Source organism: Mugil cephalus, chromosome 6 (genome assembly GCF_022458985.1).
Source record: "Mugil cephalus isolate CIBA_MC_2020 chromosome 6, CIBA_Mcephalus_1.1, whole genome shotgun sequence".
Classification (NCBI taxonomy): Eukaryota; Metazoa; Chordata; class Actinopteri; order Mugiliformes; family Mugilidae; genus Mugil; species Mugil cephalus.
This window is the reverse complement of record NC_061775.1, coordinates 10,418,953-10,436,133: the sequence shown is the minus strand read 5'-3', so window position 1 is coordinate 10,436,133 and position 17,181 is coordinate 10,418,953. Positions and strand designations below refer to the sequence as shown.

At 43.1% G+C, this 17,181-nt stretch overlaps 1 protein-coding gene across 22 annotated transcripts in view; it reads right to left on the bottom strand.

Annotated features, from left to right (window-relative positions):
- Positions 1-17,181, bottom strand: part of fryl (furry homolog, like) — a 60,818-nt gene that overhangs the window by 30,114 nt on the left and 13,523 nt on the right. For 19 of the 22 annotated variants that reach the window (XM_047587181.1, XM_047587183.1, XM_047587182.1 and 16 more), the window contains 10 exons: positions 6,583-6,791; positions 6,099-6,152; positions 4,375-4,514; positions 4,145-4,241; positions 3,354-3,433; positions 2,963-3,043; positions 2,685-2,853; positions 2,078-2,170; positions 1,871-1,969; positions 1,398-1,499 (listed from right to left, as the gene is read on the bottom strand). In XM_047587181.1, coding sequence (XP_047443137.1) covers positions 1,398-1,499; positions 1,871-1,969; positions 2,078-2,170; positions 2,685-2,853; positions 2,963-3,043; positions 3,354-3,433; positions 4,145-4,241; positions 4,375-4,514; positions 6,099-6,152; positions 6,583-6,702 — 1,035 coding nt within the window. In that variant the 5' untranslated portion in view covers positions 6,703-6,791. Of the gene's footprint in view, positions 1-1,397; positions 1,500-1,870; positions 1,970-2,077; positions 2,171-2,684; positions 2,854-2,962; positions 3,044-3,353; positions 3,434-4,144; positions 4,242-4,374; positions 4,515-6,098; positions 6,153-6,582; positions 6,792-13,937; positions 14,577-17,181 lie in introns of those variants that run through there. The other 3 variants (XM_047587179.1, XM_047587180.1, XM_047587184.1) reach the window with 2 other exon arrangements.

Below are 17,181 nucleotides of genomic sequence, written 5' to 3'. Positions count from 1 at the left end.
CTGTGAATACTTTTACCAGATCTGATCAAATTTCGGCCAAACTTCCAAAATTAGCAATAGCAAGACTTTGTTTCTGATCTCAGTTCGTATTCATGTAGTTCATAGATGAAAACAGGTCAGTTAAATCACATAATGAGTTCTCAACTTTCCTTCTTGCCAATTTTTTTTTTTCCTCAAAGACAGTCCATAAACTGTTTCCATTTACTTAACTACGTCTCCATCCTGACTTTAATTCGCTGGGTATTCAAATGATACAGTTGTTCAGCATAATGATGCAGAGCCCATTTATTTGCAATACTAGAGAGCAGCCACAAGGTTAAAATCACAGGTCGGACAAAAAGCCAGAAATCGATTAAATCATCGTTACAAATCGAGGTCATCACTCAAACCCGCGAAATGATCTCAATCAAAGAATCAGCGTCAACGCTCGGGAGAAAAACTGACTGATTGCATACTTTCGAATGGAGGGAATCTAACACAACCACTATTGGTGGAAGAGAAAGGCTGGAATGAAATCACGGAAAAGACAGACGGCCATTCAGAACGATCGGAAATCACCACCACAAAGACGCAAACGGAAATGTATCCACCACAAGATCAAACAGTCTTCACCAAGGGTAATCAACGCAGGACGGAAAAGAGAGTCATTGGGTGGGTGGGTCGGTAAGTCGGTCGGTGATTTGGTCAATCAGCCTCTGGGGCTGAACGGTCAGGAATGGAAGGAAAACAGCTTTGATCTGTTTGTAATTGATTCACAAGGAGTCATCGACAGACCTGAGTGAAAACAGCACTTGATAGTATTATACTGAAGCGTATTTATGAGTTTAAAAATAGAACATAGAGTGATTAAATTAGCATATCTATAATTAGCTGCTGTGCTAGTAAATATCAGTGAGGCCTGATGATCTTTTATAACATGTTTGCATTTTGTTCATTTTGAACATGGATCATCCACACAATGGCTCTATTGTTGTCTTATAAAATCAAGTGCTATTCCTGTCCAGATCTGTTGGTAGTGGAGGGGGAGGAGGGAGAACATCATGATTTTCAATCAGAGCCACAGAGCACACCCTTCACAACCATTCCTCAGTCAGGGGTTTAAACACGTCATCATGCAAATAATTAATAATTAATCATCTTCATTTTCATGAGGAAAATGTAAAGTTTGCTTGTTCCATGGTGACTTTATACTTCCAATAAGAACACCACAATTTCATGTTAGGTTTCATAACGAGTCATAAGACTCTCTCATAAAACTGAATTAAGCTTTGTCAGGTCAAGTACGGATCCCTAAAAATACCTTCGCTCGAAGAATACAGTCAGTGTGCCTCTCTTTAGAGCTACGGGGCACAACCTCTCTTAAATGGGTCGAGAGTAAACGCTGCGGCTGGCGGTACCTTCAGGTGTGAGAGGCAATTCTGGAGGAAGATGTGCCAGTTGTTGAGAAAGAACTGCTTTTGACTGACGCACAGCAGACACGTCACCAGGGGATACAGGGCCTAGGAGAAGAGAGACAGCGTCGACATCAAAAAGAGCACAGTGATGAGTGGTTTCGCTAACTAGGTCTGAGGTTTCGTACGCACTTTCTGTAAATTAGCATCTGATAACAAAATCGCTACGTGCAAAATCTTGTACGCCGTGGAAAGGCAGAGGGCAACAAGAGCGTCACGAGTGGAGGCCTGAGCTGCAGAACTGTTTAAGATCTATTTCTGTTTGTTGGTGTGACACATGAAGTTGAGGTCAACTGTGTTGATGACATAACACAGGGCAAATGACACAGAAAGAAAGCGAGACGGAAGACGGCGTTAAAAATGAAGGGTAAACAGTGACGGGGCTGGACAGAAACAAACTAAGCTGGTAGATTTCTCACCAATGAGTGCTTCTTTCTGGAACTAAGGTCAAATGTCGTCTGGTAGAGCATCTCCACGAAGGTTTTTAGGCACGGCACATTGACTTCATTTTTCACCGCCTGAAGATAAAGCGGAACGTCACTCAGGGTGTCAAGTGACAAAACGTCATCCACACTTTCACAAATATGGAACGTAGAACAGTGGAAATTGTTGTAAATGTCACTCACGGCTGCGACGGGGATGAGGATCTCGACGAAAAGGCCCGCTAGAGCGTGCTTTATGTCTTTATCTTTGACTTCCAGGAAATACTGGGCACACTCCTACGAAAGGACAGCAAAGGCACACATGTAAATAGAATATAGGGCATGGATACTATATATACACATGGGCAGAATGACCAGAGATCACAAACAGGTTTAATCAGGATTTTAATCCCCATTCCTGCAGCACCTATTCATTCATTCATTCATTCATCCGTTTTTCACTTTGATTCAGCAGAATACACACATATATATTTATTATTTGGGGTAGCAGTATTATGTGGAAGAAAAATATAATTGTAACGTATTTTGTGTGAAGTATCAATACAAAATGTGAGCCATTGCATGTTCCATTAACACATTAAAAAGTGAAGGCGACGCTCAGAGAGAAGGCCAGCTGATCTTTTCTAAACCACTGTGTAAAGATTAATGAAAAGGCCGCGGCTCCATTCACAGCTCCTAGCAACGTCTGAAACATCCACTCTCTCCTCGGCAAACTTCACCTTTGCTCGTCACTCATGTAGCTTTATGAGCCGCGGCCGCGGAAAGCTGCCGAGTCCGACGTATGATTTACCTGCATGAACTGAAAAGAAGCCTCAAAGTCCTCCACTGGATACATTTTGACCCGAAAGAACTTCATGCCCATGATGAGGCTGATGATGCTCTGGACTATGTAGGGGCTCTGCTCTTTTTGCCTGAGCTCCTTCAGCTCCGTGATGAACTTCTTCCTCACCGCCTGAAACCTGAGCACACGGAAATATATACGTTCGTCTCCGCGGGTCGTTACGAGGCGACTGAAAGTGTGATGGGCTGCAAATAATTCAGCAGCTGTTAACGTGGAAAGGCACTCACTTTGACTGCGTAAGAACCCCTATGACCTCAGCGTACAAGTCTGCGATGATGTGCACATTGCCAGTGTTGGGGCCACAGTAACTGTGAATTAGTAAAGAACATATTCATATATCACAGAGTCTTAAACAAGCGCTTACCATACATCAAAACTTCACAGGTGCGCACACTTAAGGTTGACTCGTGTTGCTCAACAAGAGGCAACAATGTCTATAAATGAAATATAGATTCGACACGATGACCACAAGGCCAGTCTATTCAAACAGACATAAATAAGTGACTGACTCTCTACTGCAAAGCCAAACCCACAAGCAAGAATGCCACAGCAGAGAGTATAATCATCACCACTTTAATTCAGATATTTTTTCTGCGTTGTGTGTTGGTGCTCACTTACCCCTCTTTGTGTTTAAAGTGCTTGAATGCCAGGTTTAGAACTTCATGTACTAAAACATCTGGCACCGGATGAAGAGGAATCTGTGACGTAAACAAGGAATCATTAGTCTTATTAGAGGCATTGATGGTTCTCATTCTTTATCTTTGCTACCATTCATTACCCTCCCTACAGGAGCAAAGCCAAGGACAACTCAGCTCCGCTCTCCAGGGATTGGCTTTTTAGTTCAGAATGTGGGATTTGGACAGTCTACTTTAGAAACACTCAGCCGGGAGCTGGTACGCTGCCACCGCATTTATTTACTCTGTGGTCGAAAACCCACAATCTGATATCAGTGGTGAACGCCGGGCTGAATATTTGATGCGCTGAATGACTGGTAGAACTGGTGGGCAAAGACTTCAACAATTTACGGACGTAACTTTTGCTAAAGGAATCATCTATAGTGAGAAGTCTTTATCTTCCTGGCAACAGCAAAGGGAAAGTGGAGTGTAGCAAGTACTTGTCGATGATGTATAACAGATAACGCTACGAAAAATAAGCCAATCGTATCAAAAAATAAGACTTAAATCACCAGTTCCTCTTTCAGAAGAACTGAAGCGGAAAACATATTAAATGCGGTATGTTACTGTTTAAATAATCACATTAACATCCACTTGCGAGATAAATAATAGCCAAGATAATATCAACATCAGGCCAAGAATGAATGTACACTGCGTTTCCCATACGTCAACATTCAGAATCACAACTGACATTTCCTTATACAGAAGCAGCGAGAATAAAGACGGGCCACTCACCTGCTTTAGAACCTCCACTGAAACTAAACAAAAAATGAAATCTATGGCTAAGTCTCGCCGTTCCAGGAGGTAATCTTTATCCCGGTGCTGTTCATCCCTACAAAGAAGGAAAGAAACTTATTGTGAACGAGTGCAGCTTGAGCAAGGTCCAGTCTTAAGGAGACAAAAAAAAAAAACATTTAAAATGAAGAGGACCATCGAATGGAAGGAGACAAAGCTGAGAACCTTACCCTTTGGACTTAGTACTAGAGCGAGGCCTGTACTCGTAGGACTCGTCTTCAGTGCCACTCTGCCGCCGGTACCAGTCAAACAATGTGCGCAGTAGGGAGGGCAAACAGTGTTCTGCTATTGAGCTCATAGAGCTTATTAACTGCAAAAACAACAACCATGCCGTTAAATACCTGCTTATTACAAGTTAAACTACACAAAATGTTCATTAGTAATATTCAAATTATAGCTTTCACTTAAAGGCGTACGTCTGCTACATTCAAGTCCACCTCCAAATGAATTCACACGATGTTGATATTATGAGCAGTGTCATTCCCAAATTGAGATGGGTTTCATGTCAGAAAGCAGCGACTGGTTGGGCTAAAGTCAGGAGGAACAGTCGCACTATAGACAGAGAAAACTACAGCAACAGTGGTTATGGTGGAGTTGGTGAAGTTACAAATGTAACTACGGTTCTATGAATTCACCGTCACTGGAAACTGAACTTATCAGTCATTCAAGAAATGTTTCTGGGGCTTGAGATAAAAAGGAATATGGTTTTCTCAGGAAGATTACAGTCTGAAAATTAAACTGATCAAGTGCAGTGACAAACATGGATTATCAGAGGTGTGCATTTTCCTTGTTGAAGAACCCAGAAAGAAGAGGAGTGACTGAGGGACTGTAGATTTTAGAATCTCACAACCAGAAGAGGAAGACAAAAGTTCTACACTGTAGCTTTAAAAAGATTAACATGCTTAACACAAAGATAAAATTACTGTAGCTGTTTAGGACTGAAAACTCATCAGCTAACGAGTGGTGTGTAACGAGGACGCAGAACAAGCCTCTTCTCAACCAGGGACTGCCACTGTAGCAACAGATGGAAGTTTCAAAACATGGCATTTGATGAAACGCTGACCACATCACAGGGCCGATAAATGACTTAACAGCTCCACAGCACACATGCCGCTGTGTCGGCCAGGTGTGAGACCACAGCAGTAGTAGAATGCCCACCAAACACCCCATCAGCACTTTGCTTGCATCAACGGTAATGTCAGATTGTGCCTTGATTCTGCTTAACAAACCCGCTGCCAGAGGAGACGCGTACTGCGTGCATGCGGTAACCGGCTATTTTTATGAGAAAGTACGTACAGGAGAGAAGAACTCAGTACTTTAGCGAGCGTTAGCCAAGTTTTAGGCGATACATAAAACATGAGAGGAGGTGGTCGGTATGCATAAACGATTTAGGTGTCCGTGCGTGTTTGTGTGTTTAAGGGCCGGTGCGATGAGGGAGGTGGATGATGGATGCTGGGCAGCAGAGTTATGCAATTGCTCCTTCTGCCCTTATGGCGCCAGGCAGATACACTCCACTACCCAATGCTGATTTACTGCCGAGGATGACACAGCGATTCTACGCCCTCACTTTTGCGCTCTCCATACCCATTTTCCCTCCCTCACTCACAATGGGGACAGCTGGATCTATACCACCACATCCTCGTTGGCTTTGTGTTGTGCTGAACAAAGCATTCTGCAGCGGGCCGGCCCATTGTATAGAGCCCTGCACCAGCTACAGATGAGGGACAGACGAGCCATTGAGTCGGGGGAAGTGATGGGGGGGGGGGGGGGGGGGGGGGGGCTGGGGATTCAAATGCTGCGTACGTATTCAGAGGAGGTGGAGGAGACTGTCGTCGGCCAGGAGAGACATTCGTACACCTGTGCGTGATTTAATCATTCCTGTGGTTGGACTGACCTGGTCAAATTGTGCATCTTCCCCTCTCTGGAGGGATCGGGACAGCGGTTTCTCCTGTTAGAATGGGAGAGAATGAAAGAGGAATAAGTGCGTAATAAACCCAGCAGAGACACTCTTGATATTTGCACAACAGTAGGCGACCGTCAGTCAAATGTCAGGCTTGAAGCAAGGGGAAAAACGTTGAAGTCTCTGTGCTGCGCATGGTCTTCTGACACTCAGGTTATAGTGTGAAGGACTAAAGGGAATAAATCTGTTAAACCGTTTTATCACATATGGAGCTCATCTACAAAAATACGACGCGCCTCTCCTGCCAATTTCCTCAAAACGTCTCTCAGTTATTCCTGAGGCGGCTAAAGACACGGCAGTTGGTTGCAAAAGAGAGGAGGTTATCACAACAGCGTGTGCCACGTCACGTGCCGCGTATTGAATTTCATTTCCTGTGTTTCCAGACATCGGCCCTCGCCCCCCCTGCGACTGGACTCACCAGCGGTTCAGCCATCACCATTTCTATCTTCTTCTCAGCCAGCACGGCAAACTCGGCAAACAGACTCTTGATGACGAACTCCCCGGGCTTGAGCTCGGGGTCGATGGTGATGCTCGACATGGCGGCGATGTTGTGTTTCTCCCACGAGAGGGGAGTCACCGAGGAGGGGGCACGGCGTCTACTCACGCTGCTGCTGACTGGTGCAGAAGCTGCAGGGAGGGCAGAGGGCAAAGGTTAGGAAATAATACAGTGGGAGTGAAAGCAGAGTCGCAATGAGAACAACACTCAAGCGAAGTATGCAAGGTCATGCGCAAGTTCTAATCTAAACAGGAGACCAGACGTTTCCTAAAGAGGCAAAATGACAGAATTGATGAGTGCGCAGAAGAGAGGCGCTGCTGTGCTGACTGCAGCAAACACACAACTTTCATTTGATTCCTGGAACGCAATTAGAAGCTATTTTTTAAACAAATACCGTTCATGTTCGTCTCAAATCACCCGGAAAAAAGCAAACATAAGGATAATAATCATAACTCCTATTCGAGCTATGTCGTTAACATCATAATTTGTTTTTACGACTTGGGACTAAATTTAGAAAAGTAAATATTACATAAGCGGCTCTTTCTTCGCCGTTAGTCTGAAAGATTTCACCGCCTAGCTACATTTTTGGCTTATTGCAAAGTTGTGGTAAAAATGGGAGATTTAAAGCCTTAACCATTGTAGGGAAATATTTTTTGTAATAGTTCATCGTTTTGGGAAATGAGAATTTTTTATGCTGATATGTGAGATGTGATGGTTGAAAACACAGTACGGCAAATGTAAAGCTTTAGCCAGGAGAAAGTTAGCTACTCTTATCATGATGCATATACTAGAAAAAAGGAAACAATGGGAAAACAAGTCACGCACTACAAATTAACGTCTGGATGGCGTAGAAATGAATGTTATCTAGATCCTGAGCTGTGGTTGCACTATTCAGACTAGCTTTGAGCTTTACTCTTTGAACAAAGCAAGGCTAGTGGTTAACAGCACAGCCAACCTCAAACAAATAAATCTTTCCATTCAAAAGTCTATCTCTGAAAAACTGTTTCTTTAAATGAGAGTCATCATTAAACCCACAAAAACTAATCTATCAGGCTACTATACAACACCATGCTATACTAACCTATCTATGCTATCTAATCTACGCTATAATACATACAGCAGATTTATTACTTTCTGGTGTCAAATGCATCACACCTATCAAGTACATAACTTTCAATTTCATTTGTTCAGGTTTATTGAAAGGAACATTCAATATATTCCTGATATTTACTACTACTACTACTACTACTACTGAGATTAAAAGAAAGGCTTTTCTAAAAGGCATATCTAGTTTGAAGAGCACACTGCCAGCAACAGGTAGCTCAGACCATCACAGCTATGGAGAACCCAGCTGTTTATCTGCTGAGAAAGAAGAGGCGGACATGACGGCGAACGCGTTACAAATGCTTCTACAATGACAGATCACATTTGGAAACGTTTAGTTATGAAGAAAGCAAAACACTGCAACGCTGAATCTCCACAGGGCTCCCTCTGCAGTATCTAGCAACATATTTATCTTTGGTCACTAGGAAAACTGAGAGCTCTCTGCACATTTACATGTGGCATAGATTACTCGGCCCTCCTATTCAAATAGAATAAGCAAATTTTAATAGTTTTGGTTTGGGTGCCTACAGGGATGGATGAGCAGCCAGAGCCCGGTCGGCCATGTACAGTACATACTAAATCCAAATCTGTTATTAAAGTACAAGATCCATAAGATTTGCCACGAAACAATAAAATGATAAACTGGAGAACACTTTAACCCTCATGAAACACTTTTCTCGGCGCAGGTTTAGACGGCCAAGTTGCTTTCTATTCAAAAGGCACATTGTTTCATAGTATTCAGTGGTGTTCTTGAGATTTATGCTACAGCCGGGACACAATTTCCAGTCTAGTGCTCAATGGTCTGAGTCCAGCCAAGTGGACAGCCAATAGTAAACTGACCCTTTACCTCATTCCCTCCCAGGAAAGGCCTTGTTCTGTTTCTTCCTGGTTGTCACAGAAACACCCATGCATTCTGAATAGTCTGAATACCGCCGAGGAGCAGTGGCGCAGTAAAAAGCAACACTCATACATGGCATATGAGGCTTTTGTTGAAATGGCGGTATGCAAAGTACGCTCAAGTGATGACATACTGGACTTGTCCACTGATGAAGAAGCAAAGCCCTTAAAGACTAGACAGGTATTCAAACTCAAATAGTCCAAACTGACTCAGGTAGCCAGAACTTTAGGACACAAGACCTCTAATCTCTGTTGGTATTGGTGATACTGATGTTAAGTGACCAACAGATCAATAAAATATAATTTGTGAAGTTACACACACCAAACCTGCAATATGAAACAAGGACTTCTTATCAAAGACAACACCCAAACACAAAGTTTGCATATGCTTCTTTTGTTAATATGCAAACTATTCCTCAAGAACTAAAACAATCCAGTCACCTCCTTAGTGAATCAGAAACAGCTTTATTCGCAATTTCAACCAAACGACATCAGTGATTGAAAAGTGAAGACAACTTTTCTAATTTTGGAACAATGCTAGGTAGTACGTCGCTGGATTAAATGCGCTCCTTGTACTAACATTTGCATTCACCAAGAACGGCAAAACATGTTTGCGATGCAGAGATAAGCTAATCAAAGCATGGTGAAAATAAATAAGTTGATCATTTAACAGGTACTTGATGCATCACATCAATCATTATGGAATTACAGAATTGATTTGTTCTTAGATGTGACAAATTACACAGAGCTAACAACATAATCATACATATCAATTATTAATCTAAATGCTAACTCAAGCAATGTGAGTAACGTCATGACCGAGCTGCACAGGACCAACAGATGTGCTGCATGTTACCATGTAACCATAGTTTTTATTTTTTTATGTTACTTTCACTTAAATCGTACAATGAATGAATATTAATTCAAATAAAATGTAAACCAGTGTCAGATGTCTGTTTGCGCCATGTTCGCCGTGTGTGTGTGTGAATGCATGCGGTGGAGATGATACATGCCATTTCTCGCGTTCTCTCTCGCTGCAAACGAAAGTGGGGGGAGGTGGCAGGGACGGCGTAGTAGCAAGTGTGTTCGCTGGGTTGTGGTCATGTTGTCCGGCAGCACAGAGAGCCTTTCAAGCATTTCCCTCTTTGTTTACTGTGCTTCACCAGCACCCCCAATGATGTCACATAGCCAGCTCCTAATAACCAATCAGTGTCCTTGACCCCCCTCCACCCTTCTTCCCTCTCCCACTCTGGGCCAAATAGGTTGTTGACTGGTTCACACGAGCGAATACCCCGACACTGTACTTTCCAGTCGAAGGCAAAACAAGAAAAAACAAAGAAAGGCACCGATCTCTGGGCCAAGCGTCTGAATTGCCCCTCCCTCATATGTGTCATGCCAAGCTATGGTTCCTTTCTAAAACTGTCTCCACAAATCAGAAGGGAAAAAAAGAAAAACAACAACATAGGCTTGCTTACGAAACTTTACAAGTTAAAAGGCAGTAATTGAATGAAAATTGTATGACTCACTAAAGGCCCCGAGGCCATGTTTCAGTTTTCATTCAAATCTAAATGCAAAAGTTCAGGCTGACTTTGCTAATAATATGTAAAACACTTGGGTGGTTCAAGGTAAGACCAGACTCCGATGACTGGGAAGGTTGTGTTGTATCTCTACCCCAGTGTTACATCATGTGGGCCTGTTGCTGTTCTATACAGGCAACATTCAAAATGGAAAAATTAACTTGTTCGTAGGAAGTCTTAAGGCTACACCTGCAATTGAGTCAACAATTGTTGAGGCTTGTACTTCTCAATCATATTTGAGTCACCTTTAAAATGTTTTTTTTAGACCTGCTCCCCAACAGTTTATTCATATGTAGAAGAAGAACATGGTCAGTACTACAGCTACACTTCTGACACAAAGAACAGAGCATTTAGTTTATTATATAAATGCTTGCTAAATGCTTACCATATTTTATTGTGAGGCAATAAAATAAGGCACACTTTGCCAGAGCTTCATGGCCGTCCTTAAGAAATGGAGCACCCCGCAGGATTACACAACTATTACAGCACTGACTCCACCTTGTCACAGTTATAAAAAAAAAAAAAAAAAAAAAAAAAAAGCCCTCCCAATCGTCCTCACTTCCCCTGGCAGGACAACCCGAAACAACAACGCAAACACACACATACTGCTGGAATGCAGAGCAGTGTGTCCTTTTTTTTTTGTTTTGTTTTTTGAGAGAGACACAAAAGAATCAGTGCCTGTGTCAGTGTGGTGTTCTGCTATTATGTCTCAACATGCTCCGTCTCTGACGAGTTACTACTGGTTCATGCTTCACCATTACTACTTTCATGTGAAAGAGAAACTAGTAAACACACAGGAGGTCAACACTAATGTACTGAAAGAGGCTGACAGGACAGTGGTTTAAAGCAGATTACTGAAAAATGTTCTGTATTTACAGAACGAGCATCACATCGGTGGAAGCCACAGTGGGTCACCATGGAGGAGGTTTCTGAGGCCTGGCCCTCTTTGTTTGAGAGGCCCAATGAAGAACTGGCACAGGACTGACGATGGGGGAGTAAAGGGGCAGCAGTTCCAAAGACTTTACTCAACAGGTGGATGTTTTACTGCGGGGCCTTGCAATACTTGCTCCCATATAAAACACTGCTCTAAAAATACCGTAGAACAATTAAAACAAAAGGAATACAGACTGAAAAGGGTAATAACCCCAGACCTCATCCAGACACATTAAGGGTCTCATCTAGGTGACCCAGATAAAGATATTCACACCTACAGGAAACTATGAGGTCAGTGATATTGTTTTATATATTGCATAACCACTATTAAGGATGACGATAGTGGTGTCAGGTGTGTGGAAATGGCAAACACCAAACAAGGTCCACAGGACAAGCCCTCTAATCTCTACTGGTATTGGTGATACTGATGTTAAGTGACCAACAGATCAATTAAACATAATTTGTGAAGTTACACACACCAAACCTGCAATATGAAACAAGGACTTCTTATCAAAGACAACACCCAAACACAAAGTTTGCATATGCTTCTTTTGTTACTATTCCTCAAGGACTAAAACAATCCAGTCACCTCCACAGTAAATCAGAAACAGCTTTATTCGTAATTTCAACCAAACGACATCAGTGATTGAAAAGTGCAGATTCTATATCTATATCTATGTTAGATTAAGATTACACACTGTTTACTGTAACCGCTGCCGTGTCAGCTGCCAAAATAACGATAATATGTGTGGAAGCCACCTTGTTGTGTTGTTTATGAATACGCCTCATTGACGCCCTGCAGGTTCCTGATGCATATCTGGAGTAAACATCCACATTAAAAAAACAGTTGGGATTTTTTTTGCGCGTTTCAAACAACATCGTGTTGTGTTTTTCTCTCCCCATTAGCTGGATCATCTCTCCCTCCTTCGATAGCGCACCCCACCACAAAGCCGACCCCCCTCCAGACACACTCCTGCCACTCACCTTCTCTGTACTGAACTTAACCTGGCAGTGAATTTAACCTAGTGTTGTTCATTAAAGAGAATGTACTTTTCTGTGGTCTTGATTTGTTTTTAGACCAAGGAGATTTAAATTTATTTAAAGTGAACGACTTAACATGCACTAGCTTAACTTTAGAAGAGCTCGCTAGCAAAGTTAAACTGAAAGTCAACTATGGATTAGAAATTAGTATTTGCTGATGCTTTATTTAATCTTACATAATTTTGTCTGTACAATGCCAATGCTCAACAGCATTATGTTTAGTATTCCTGTATAACAACTGCACAGGCTTCCTGCTATTTGACGCAATCCACGTTATTACAGTAATAAAGACTGAGCGACACAAAGACAGAGTGATACAAAGTGCGTGATCCTATTCTATATGCAAACATCTCATATACCAATTAAATAGTTTTTATTAGTAAGGATAGTATCATAGTGGATAGTTATGGGCTTTTACCAAGACACTAGAATTTACAAGTTTCATAACACAGTTTAATCTCTGGGTCTATTCAGCCACCGTGAGAAATGCTCTAAATAATGTGACCAGCGCTATTGAATTCCTTTACTGTGATCGAGCGTCTGCAACAGAATTTGAATTTGCAAAAAGCTTTAGTGTATATTTCCAGAAATATATTAATGTTATATTATGGTGCATTACACTGCTATGACATAGAAATAATATAACTCTAGATGGAAGATTTTTGTACATGATGTCTATTCATGACATTCAGTTCTATGGTCAAAATGAAAGAAGCCAAACCAAAGTATGAACTGCCTTTTAAATTTTATCCCTAATACATGGAGTCAGGTGATGAGGGAGCAGGAGGTGATCTATTGAAAAGGTCAAACTACAAACTCCTCTTTCACACAAAAGGAACAGCAGCTTGGCACTGGAGTGGCTGAACTACTGCAGTCGCAGCAAAGTTATGCTTTGAAGGCCATGTGAACCACTTCTCTGTCAAGTTAGACAAACACAAAAACATGGAGAACTGTTTTTTTTTCTGCGTGTGATAATTAACAATGGAGACATGAATCCAATCTCGTTATGTGCTGTATAATGACACTAAAGGGCATCCTATTCTATCCTAAATCCTCAGTTGGAGCAGAGCTACGCAGGTCGCTGTTTGCCATTCACATTAGTCTATCGCTACATTTCAATGGGGCTGAAGAGGCAGCGGCTTTTTGATTCCCAATGTATTATGGGCTGCATGCGAAGCTAATAATAGGAGGGAACCAGGAGACAGATCAATAGTAGGGAAACATTAGCTGCCCCAGAGGAAGGGAAGAGGGGGGGGGTTATAAAAGTGGGATAATGACGAGAGGTGAAGATGTGTTGAGAGCTGCTACCGAAGACTAAAACAAGTGATTTCATTGTTAAAGAAAGTTGGAGCATCTTTAGAGTGGACTTGAAGGCCACTTGTGTTTTATGTATCACTAGAGAGGCTCATCAATAGAAGCATTATCTGTGGGACAACCAGGAGCCAGTACAATGATGAGGAGGAAGGAGGAGGAGGAGGAGGAGGGTACTCTGCAATACCAACGTTTTTAATTGCTGCTACCTGCACCCACATCAAAGACTAAACCTGAACTAAACACAATCCATCATCCTGACAACAGCATTAACGGCACCTCTTCGTATGTGATTAGGTGGACGCATGCAAGCATGTACAACGCTGCGCAGGGTTTGCTGGCCCTGTGGTAGATAAGTCTGGTGGCAGTGAGCGTGGTATGTAAACATGTGTGCAGTCTTGGCGAGGTACTCACAGCTGCTACTCCAAGACTTGAGGAGAGATTTGATGCTGATCTCAAAGAAGACCGAATCCTGCAGGCTCAGCATGGCGGCTCTCAAAAGTTAAGCTTCACCGAAAGGCACAACGTCTACCGAGTTCCTGTCACTCTCATTTCACCCAAACCCAATCGTTCCACTCGTCTCGAAAATAATACACCCCTGTTGTACACTTTCGGAAAAAAAAAAACGCAATCGCGGCTCGTCCACTTGCAGCTGAATACTACCCTCCACAGGTGCTAGTTAGAGGCAGCATCCCGGACCACGGCGCGAGCAGCAGCTGAGAAAAGAAAAAAAAGACCCAAGAAGTGGTACCAGTTGTTTCTTCTGCCACCTAGATCACTGAGGAGTCAAACTGCGCTGGAGGGAGAGGAGAGAGAGCATAGCCTGGCTAGTTAGAGAAGTATTCCACCCCAGCTCCTGCTGCCCACTTGCCAGTCCACAGAATCCCTCATCCCTGTTCCAGCACAAAAAAACCCCCAAAAAAGGCGAAGGATGAAACTAGTCGAGAACTTTTGCTCCCAATATGAGAGAAAACAACAGCGGCGCAGTAAACATAACAAGTCTCAAGGCTGCATCGCTTTATTCCTTGTCCTCTTCCTGTGTGTGTGTATATGTGTATGCCAGTTCTAGCCCGCTAGCGCTGTCAGCCGCCCTCCGCCTCCCCCAAGAGCTCTCTCTCCCTCTCCATTCGCTCATGAGCGGCCCCTCCTCTTCCGAGCTGGCTCTTGTTCTTTTACTGATGCCTGCTCTTTTCTCTCGGAGTGAGAGAGAGGTTGTTTCAACAGCAAACCGAGAGGGGAGAGGGGAGGGGGGGGGGGGGGGGGGGGGGGGGGGGGGCAGAGTGTGTGTGGGGGTGGGTGATGTCATCAAAATGCTGCGAGTGTTCCCTGGCTGTGGTTCAGCAATGCATACGCATGTCAGAGCTGCTACTGTGCTGCCTCTCCGCTGGCCTATCAAAGCGACACTTCCTGTAAGCTCCACAGCAATACTGATGCGTCATTCCTGACTGCAGTGGGGGGTGGGGAGGGGGGGGATTGGAAGAGAGGAAGAAAAAAGGGAGGATGCACTAAACACACCACAACTAGCAGCCCTACTTTTATTCAGATCGCTGCTGCAAAGTACAAAAAAAAAAAAAAAAATCCACGTACAATATAGCTCCATCTTCACAGTAAACTACTCTGGCTGCAAACTATAAGGTCATGTGAGTTATGTGTAATTCACCCGACCATGTTGACTGATAGTCTCAGTGGTGGTTCTAACCCAGTCCTAGTCTCACAATGTGGCATGATAATGATTACAGCTCATCTGGTAACTGTTCACACCCAGTGCAGTCACAGGCATTACATCACCGCTCTGTCCAAAAGCTACCAGGCATAGTAACACACACAGTGACACACAAGCTCATTATACAAGCATTAATAGGAAGACACGCAACTGTGTCAGGGTGACTGTCACACACACACGCACACAAACACCCGATTCATCAGATATTTTAATCTTTTGTTGATGGTATTTATTTCTACTCTCGCCGTGACTTTAGGAACAGATCCACATGACTTCAAGCAATTTGTAGTCAAGCACAGGATTAAGTTTGTTAACAAAATATTCTGAGGGGAACAACAGTGGGAAAGCTGCGAAAGACAAACGCTCTTTGTCTTCTTTTAGTTTAGTCTTCATTTCTCTCTCGCCCTCGGTCTCTCCCTCTGTCACATGCCCTCCACTACACAAGTTATGCAAAATGAGGCAGAGCTCATTGCAAACAAACACAACACAAGCAGACGCTTTGTCGAGCCCTGGCTGGTGTTACCCTGATGCAGGCTTCCACTGTGAAACCCATAATAAATAAAGCACGGATGCCACTGAAAAATTGTAGTATTTATGCAGCGTATAGTTTTATTAAATTAATGTTCATCTTAGGGATGTCTCGCTAATAGGTAAAATACTGCACCCATGTATTTGTTTACATGTTCCGGTTCAACTAGATCCTAATAACTCAATAGTCACAAATTCCGGAGACACAGTATGTAACCAAAACAGCTGTGCTGCCGGTAGCTGGTGGCTACAGCTAGTGGTAACCCACCTCCAAGCTGGTTTGCCAACAACAAAAAAAAAAAAAACATAAATAAAGAAAAAGATGGTGGTTGGCAGTAGGCAAGAACAAACAATACAAAGAATCTACTGCTAATGACTGCTGGAACAGCACATGCCGTTAGCCTCTATTCGAACAGACGTGGGTCCAAATATGGACTCAACGTTGGACATTGTGCGCCACCGGACACTTGCTGGACTTTCTGGACTTGACCAGAAAAGATAACTCCTGTGATCCTAAGACGCTAATGAGGACATAGAATCAAAACAATGGAGGACAAGTGTCAAAAGCTGACACAGAAAAAAATCCCATCCAGTTGCATAACAACTGTACAGTACGTTGATGAGTATAACTGCTGTATATGTATATAGGTATTAGTGTGGAACCCAAATGTAAATATTTGCAAGTGGTATCAGGAAATCCCTGGGTCATATTATCATCCCTATCAGCGAAGCAGTTGACACAGTACAACATGCAGAGACTTCTGCAGGCATTGTTTTCTGTAAACCCCGCTTCATTGTTTAAGGAATGCAGAACAGACAACATTAGCTCTCTGGGAACATTAAAGCTAAGAGCTACTGTCCAGAGCTGACGTAAGTGAAGGGCTTCGACTAAACAACATTATAACCGACTTCCTGGAAAGAAGAGCTCGCTGATCAAATAATCCCAAACCAAATGAACAACCGCGGCAGGTTAGACTAGCTCCATTCACAAAGTGGGAGAGAGCGGTGAATGACAGCTAGCCATCCCGACTGCAGACACTATAGAGGAGCTGCTCCTCCCAGGAGCACGTAGGGTGAAGGATGCATTTCCTGCCCTGGCCTCTCTGAAGGGCAGTGGTGGGAACAATAATCGATAGGAGCTGTAATTCAATCCCTGACCTCCCCAGTGAAGCCCGGGCTGCAGAGGACACGCCATTTAGATCCATCACGGCAGTCGGAGTATGCAGCACAACTCTGCTAACTGCACAGCTCCTCACTTCTACGCGCTCCCTTTACTCAGCAGCCGCCTATTTCATCCCCCTTTTTAATAATTAACCCACACACAATGTGCACATTAACAATAAAGTTTTAAACCGTTGCTGGATTTTTCCTAGTCAACTTCCACAGAATAGATATCTCCAGTTGTAG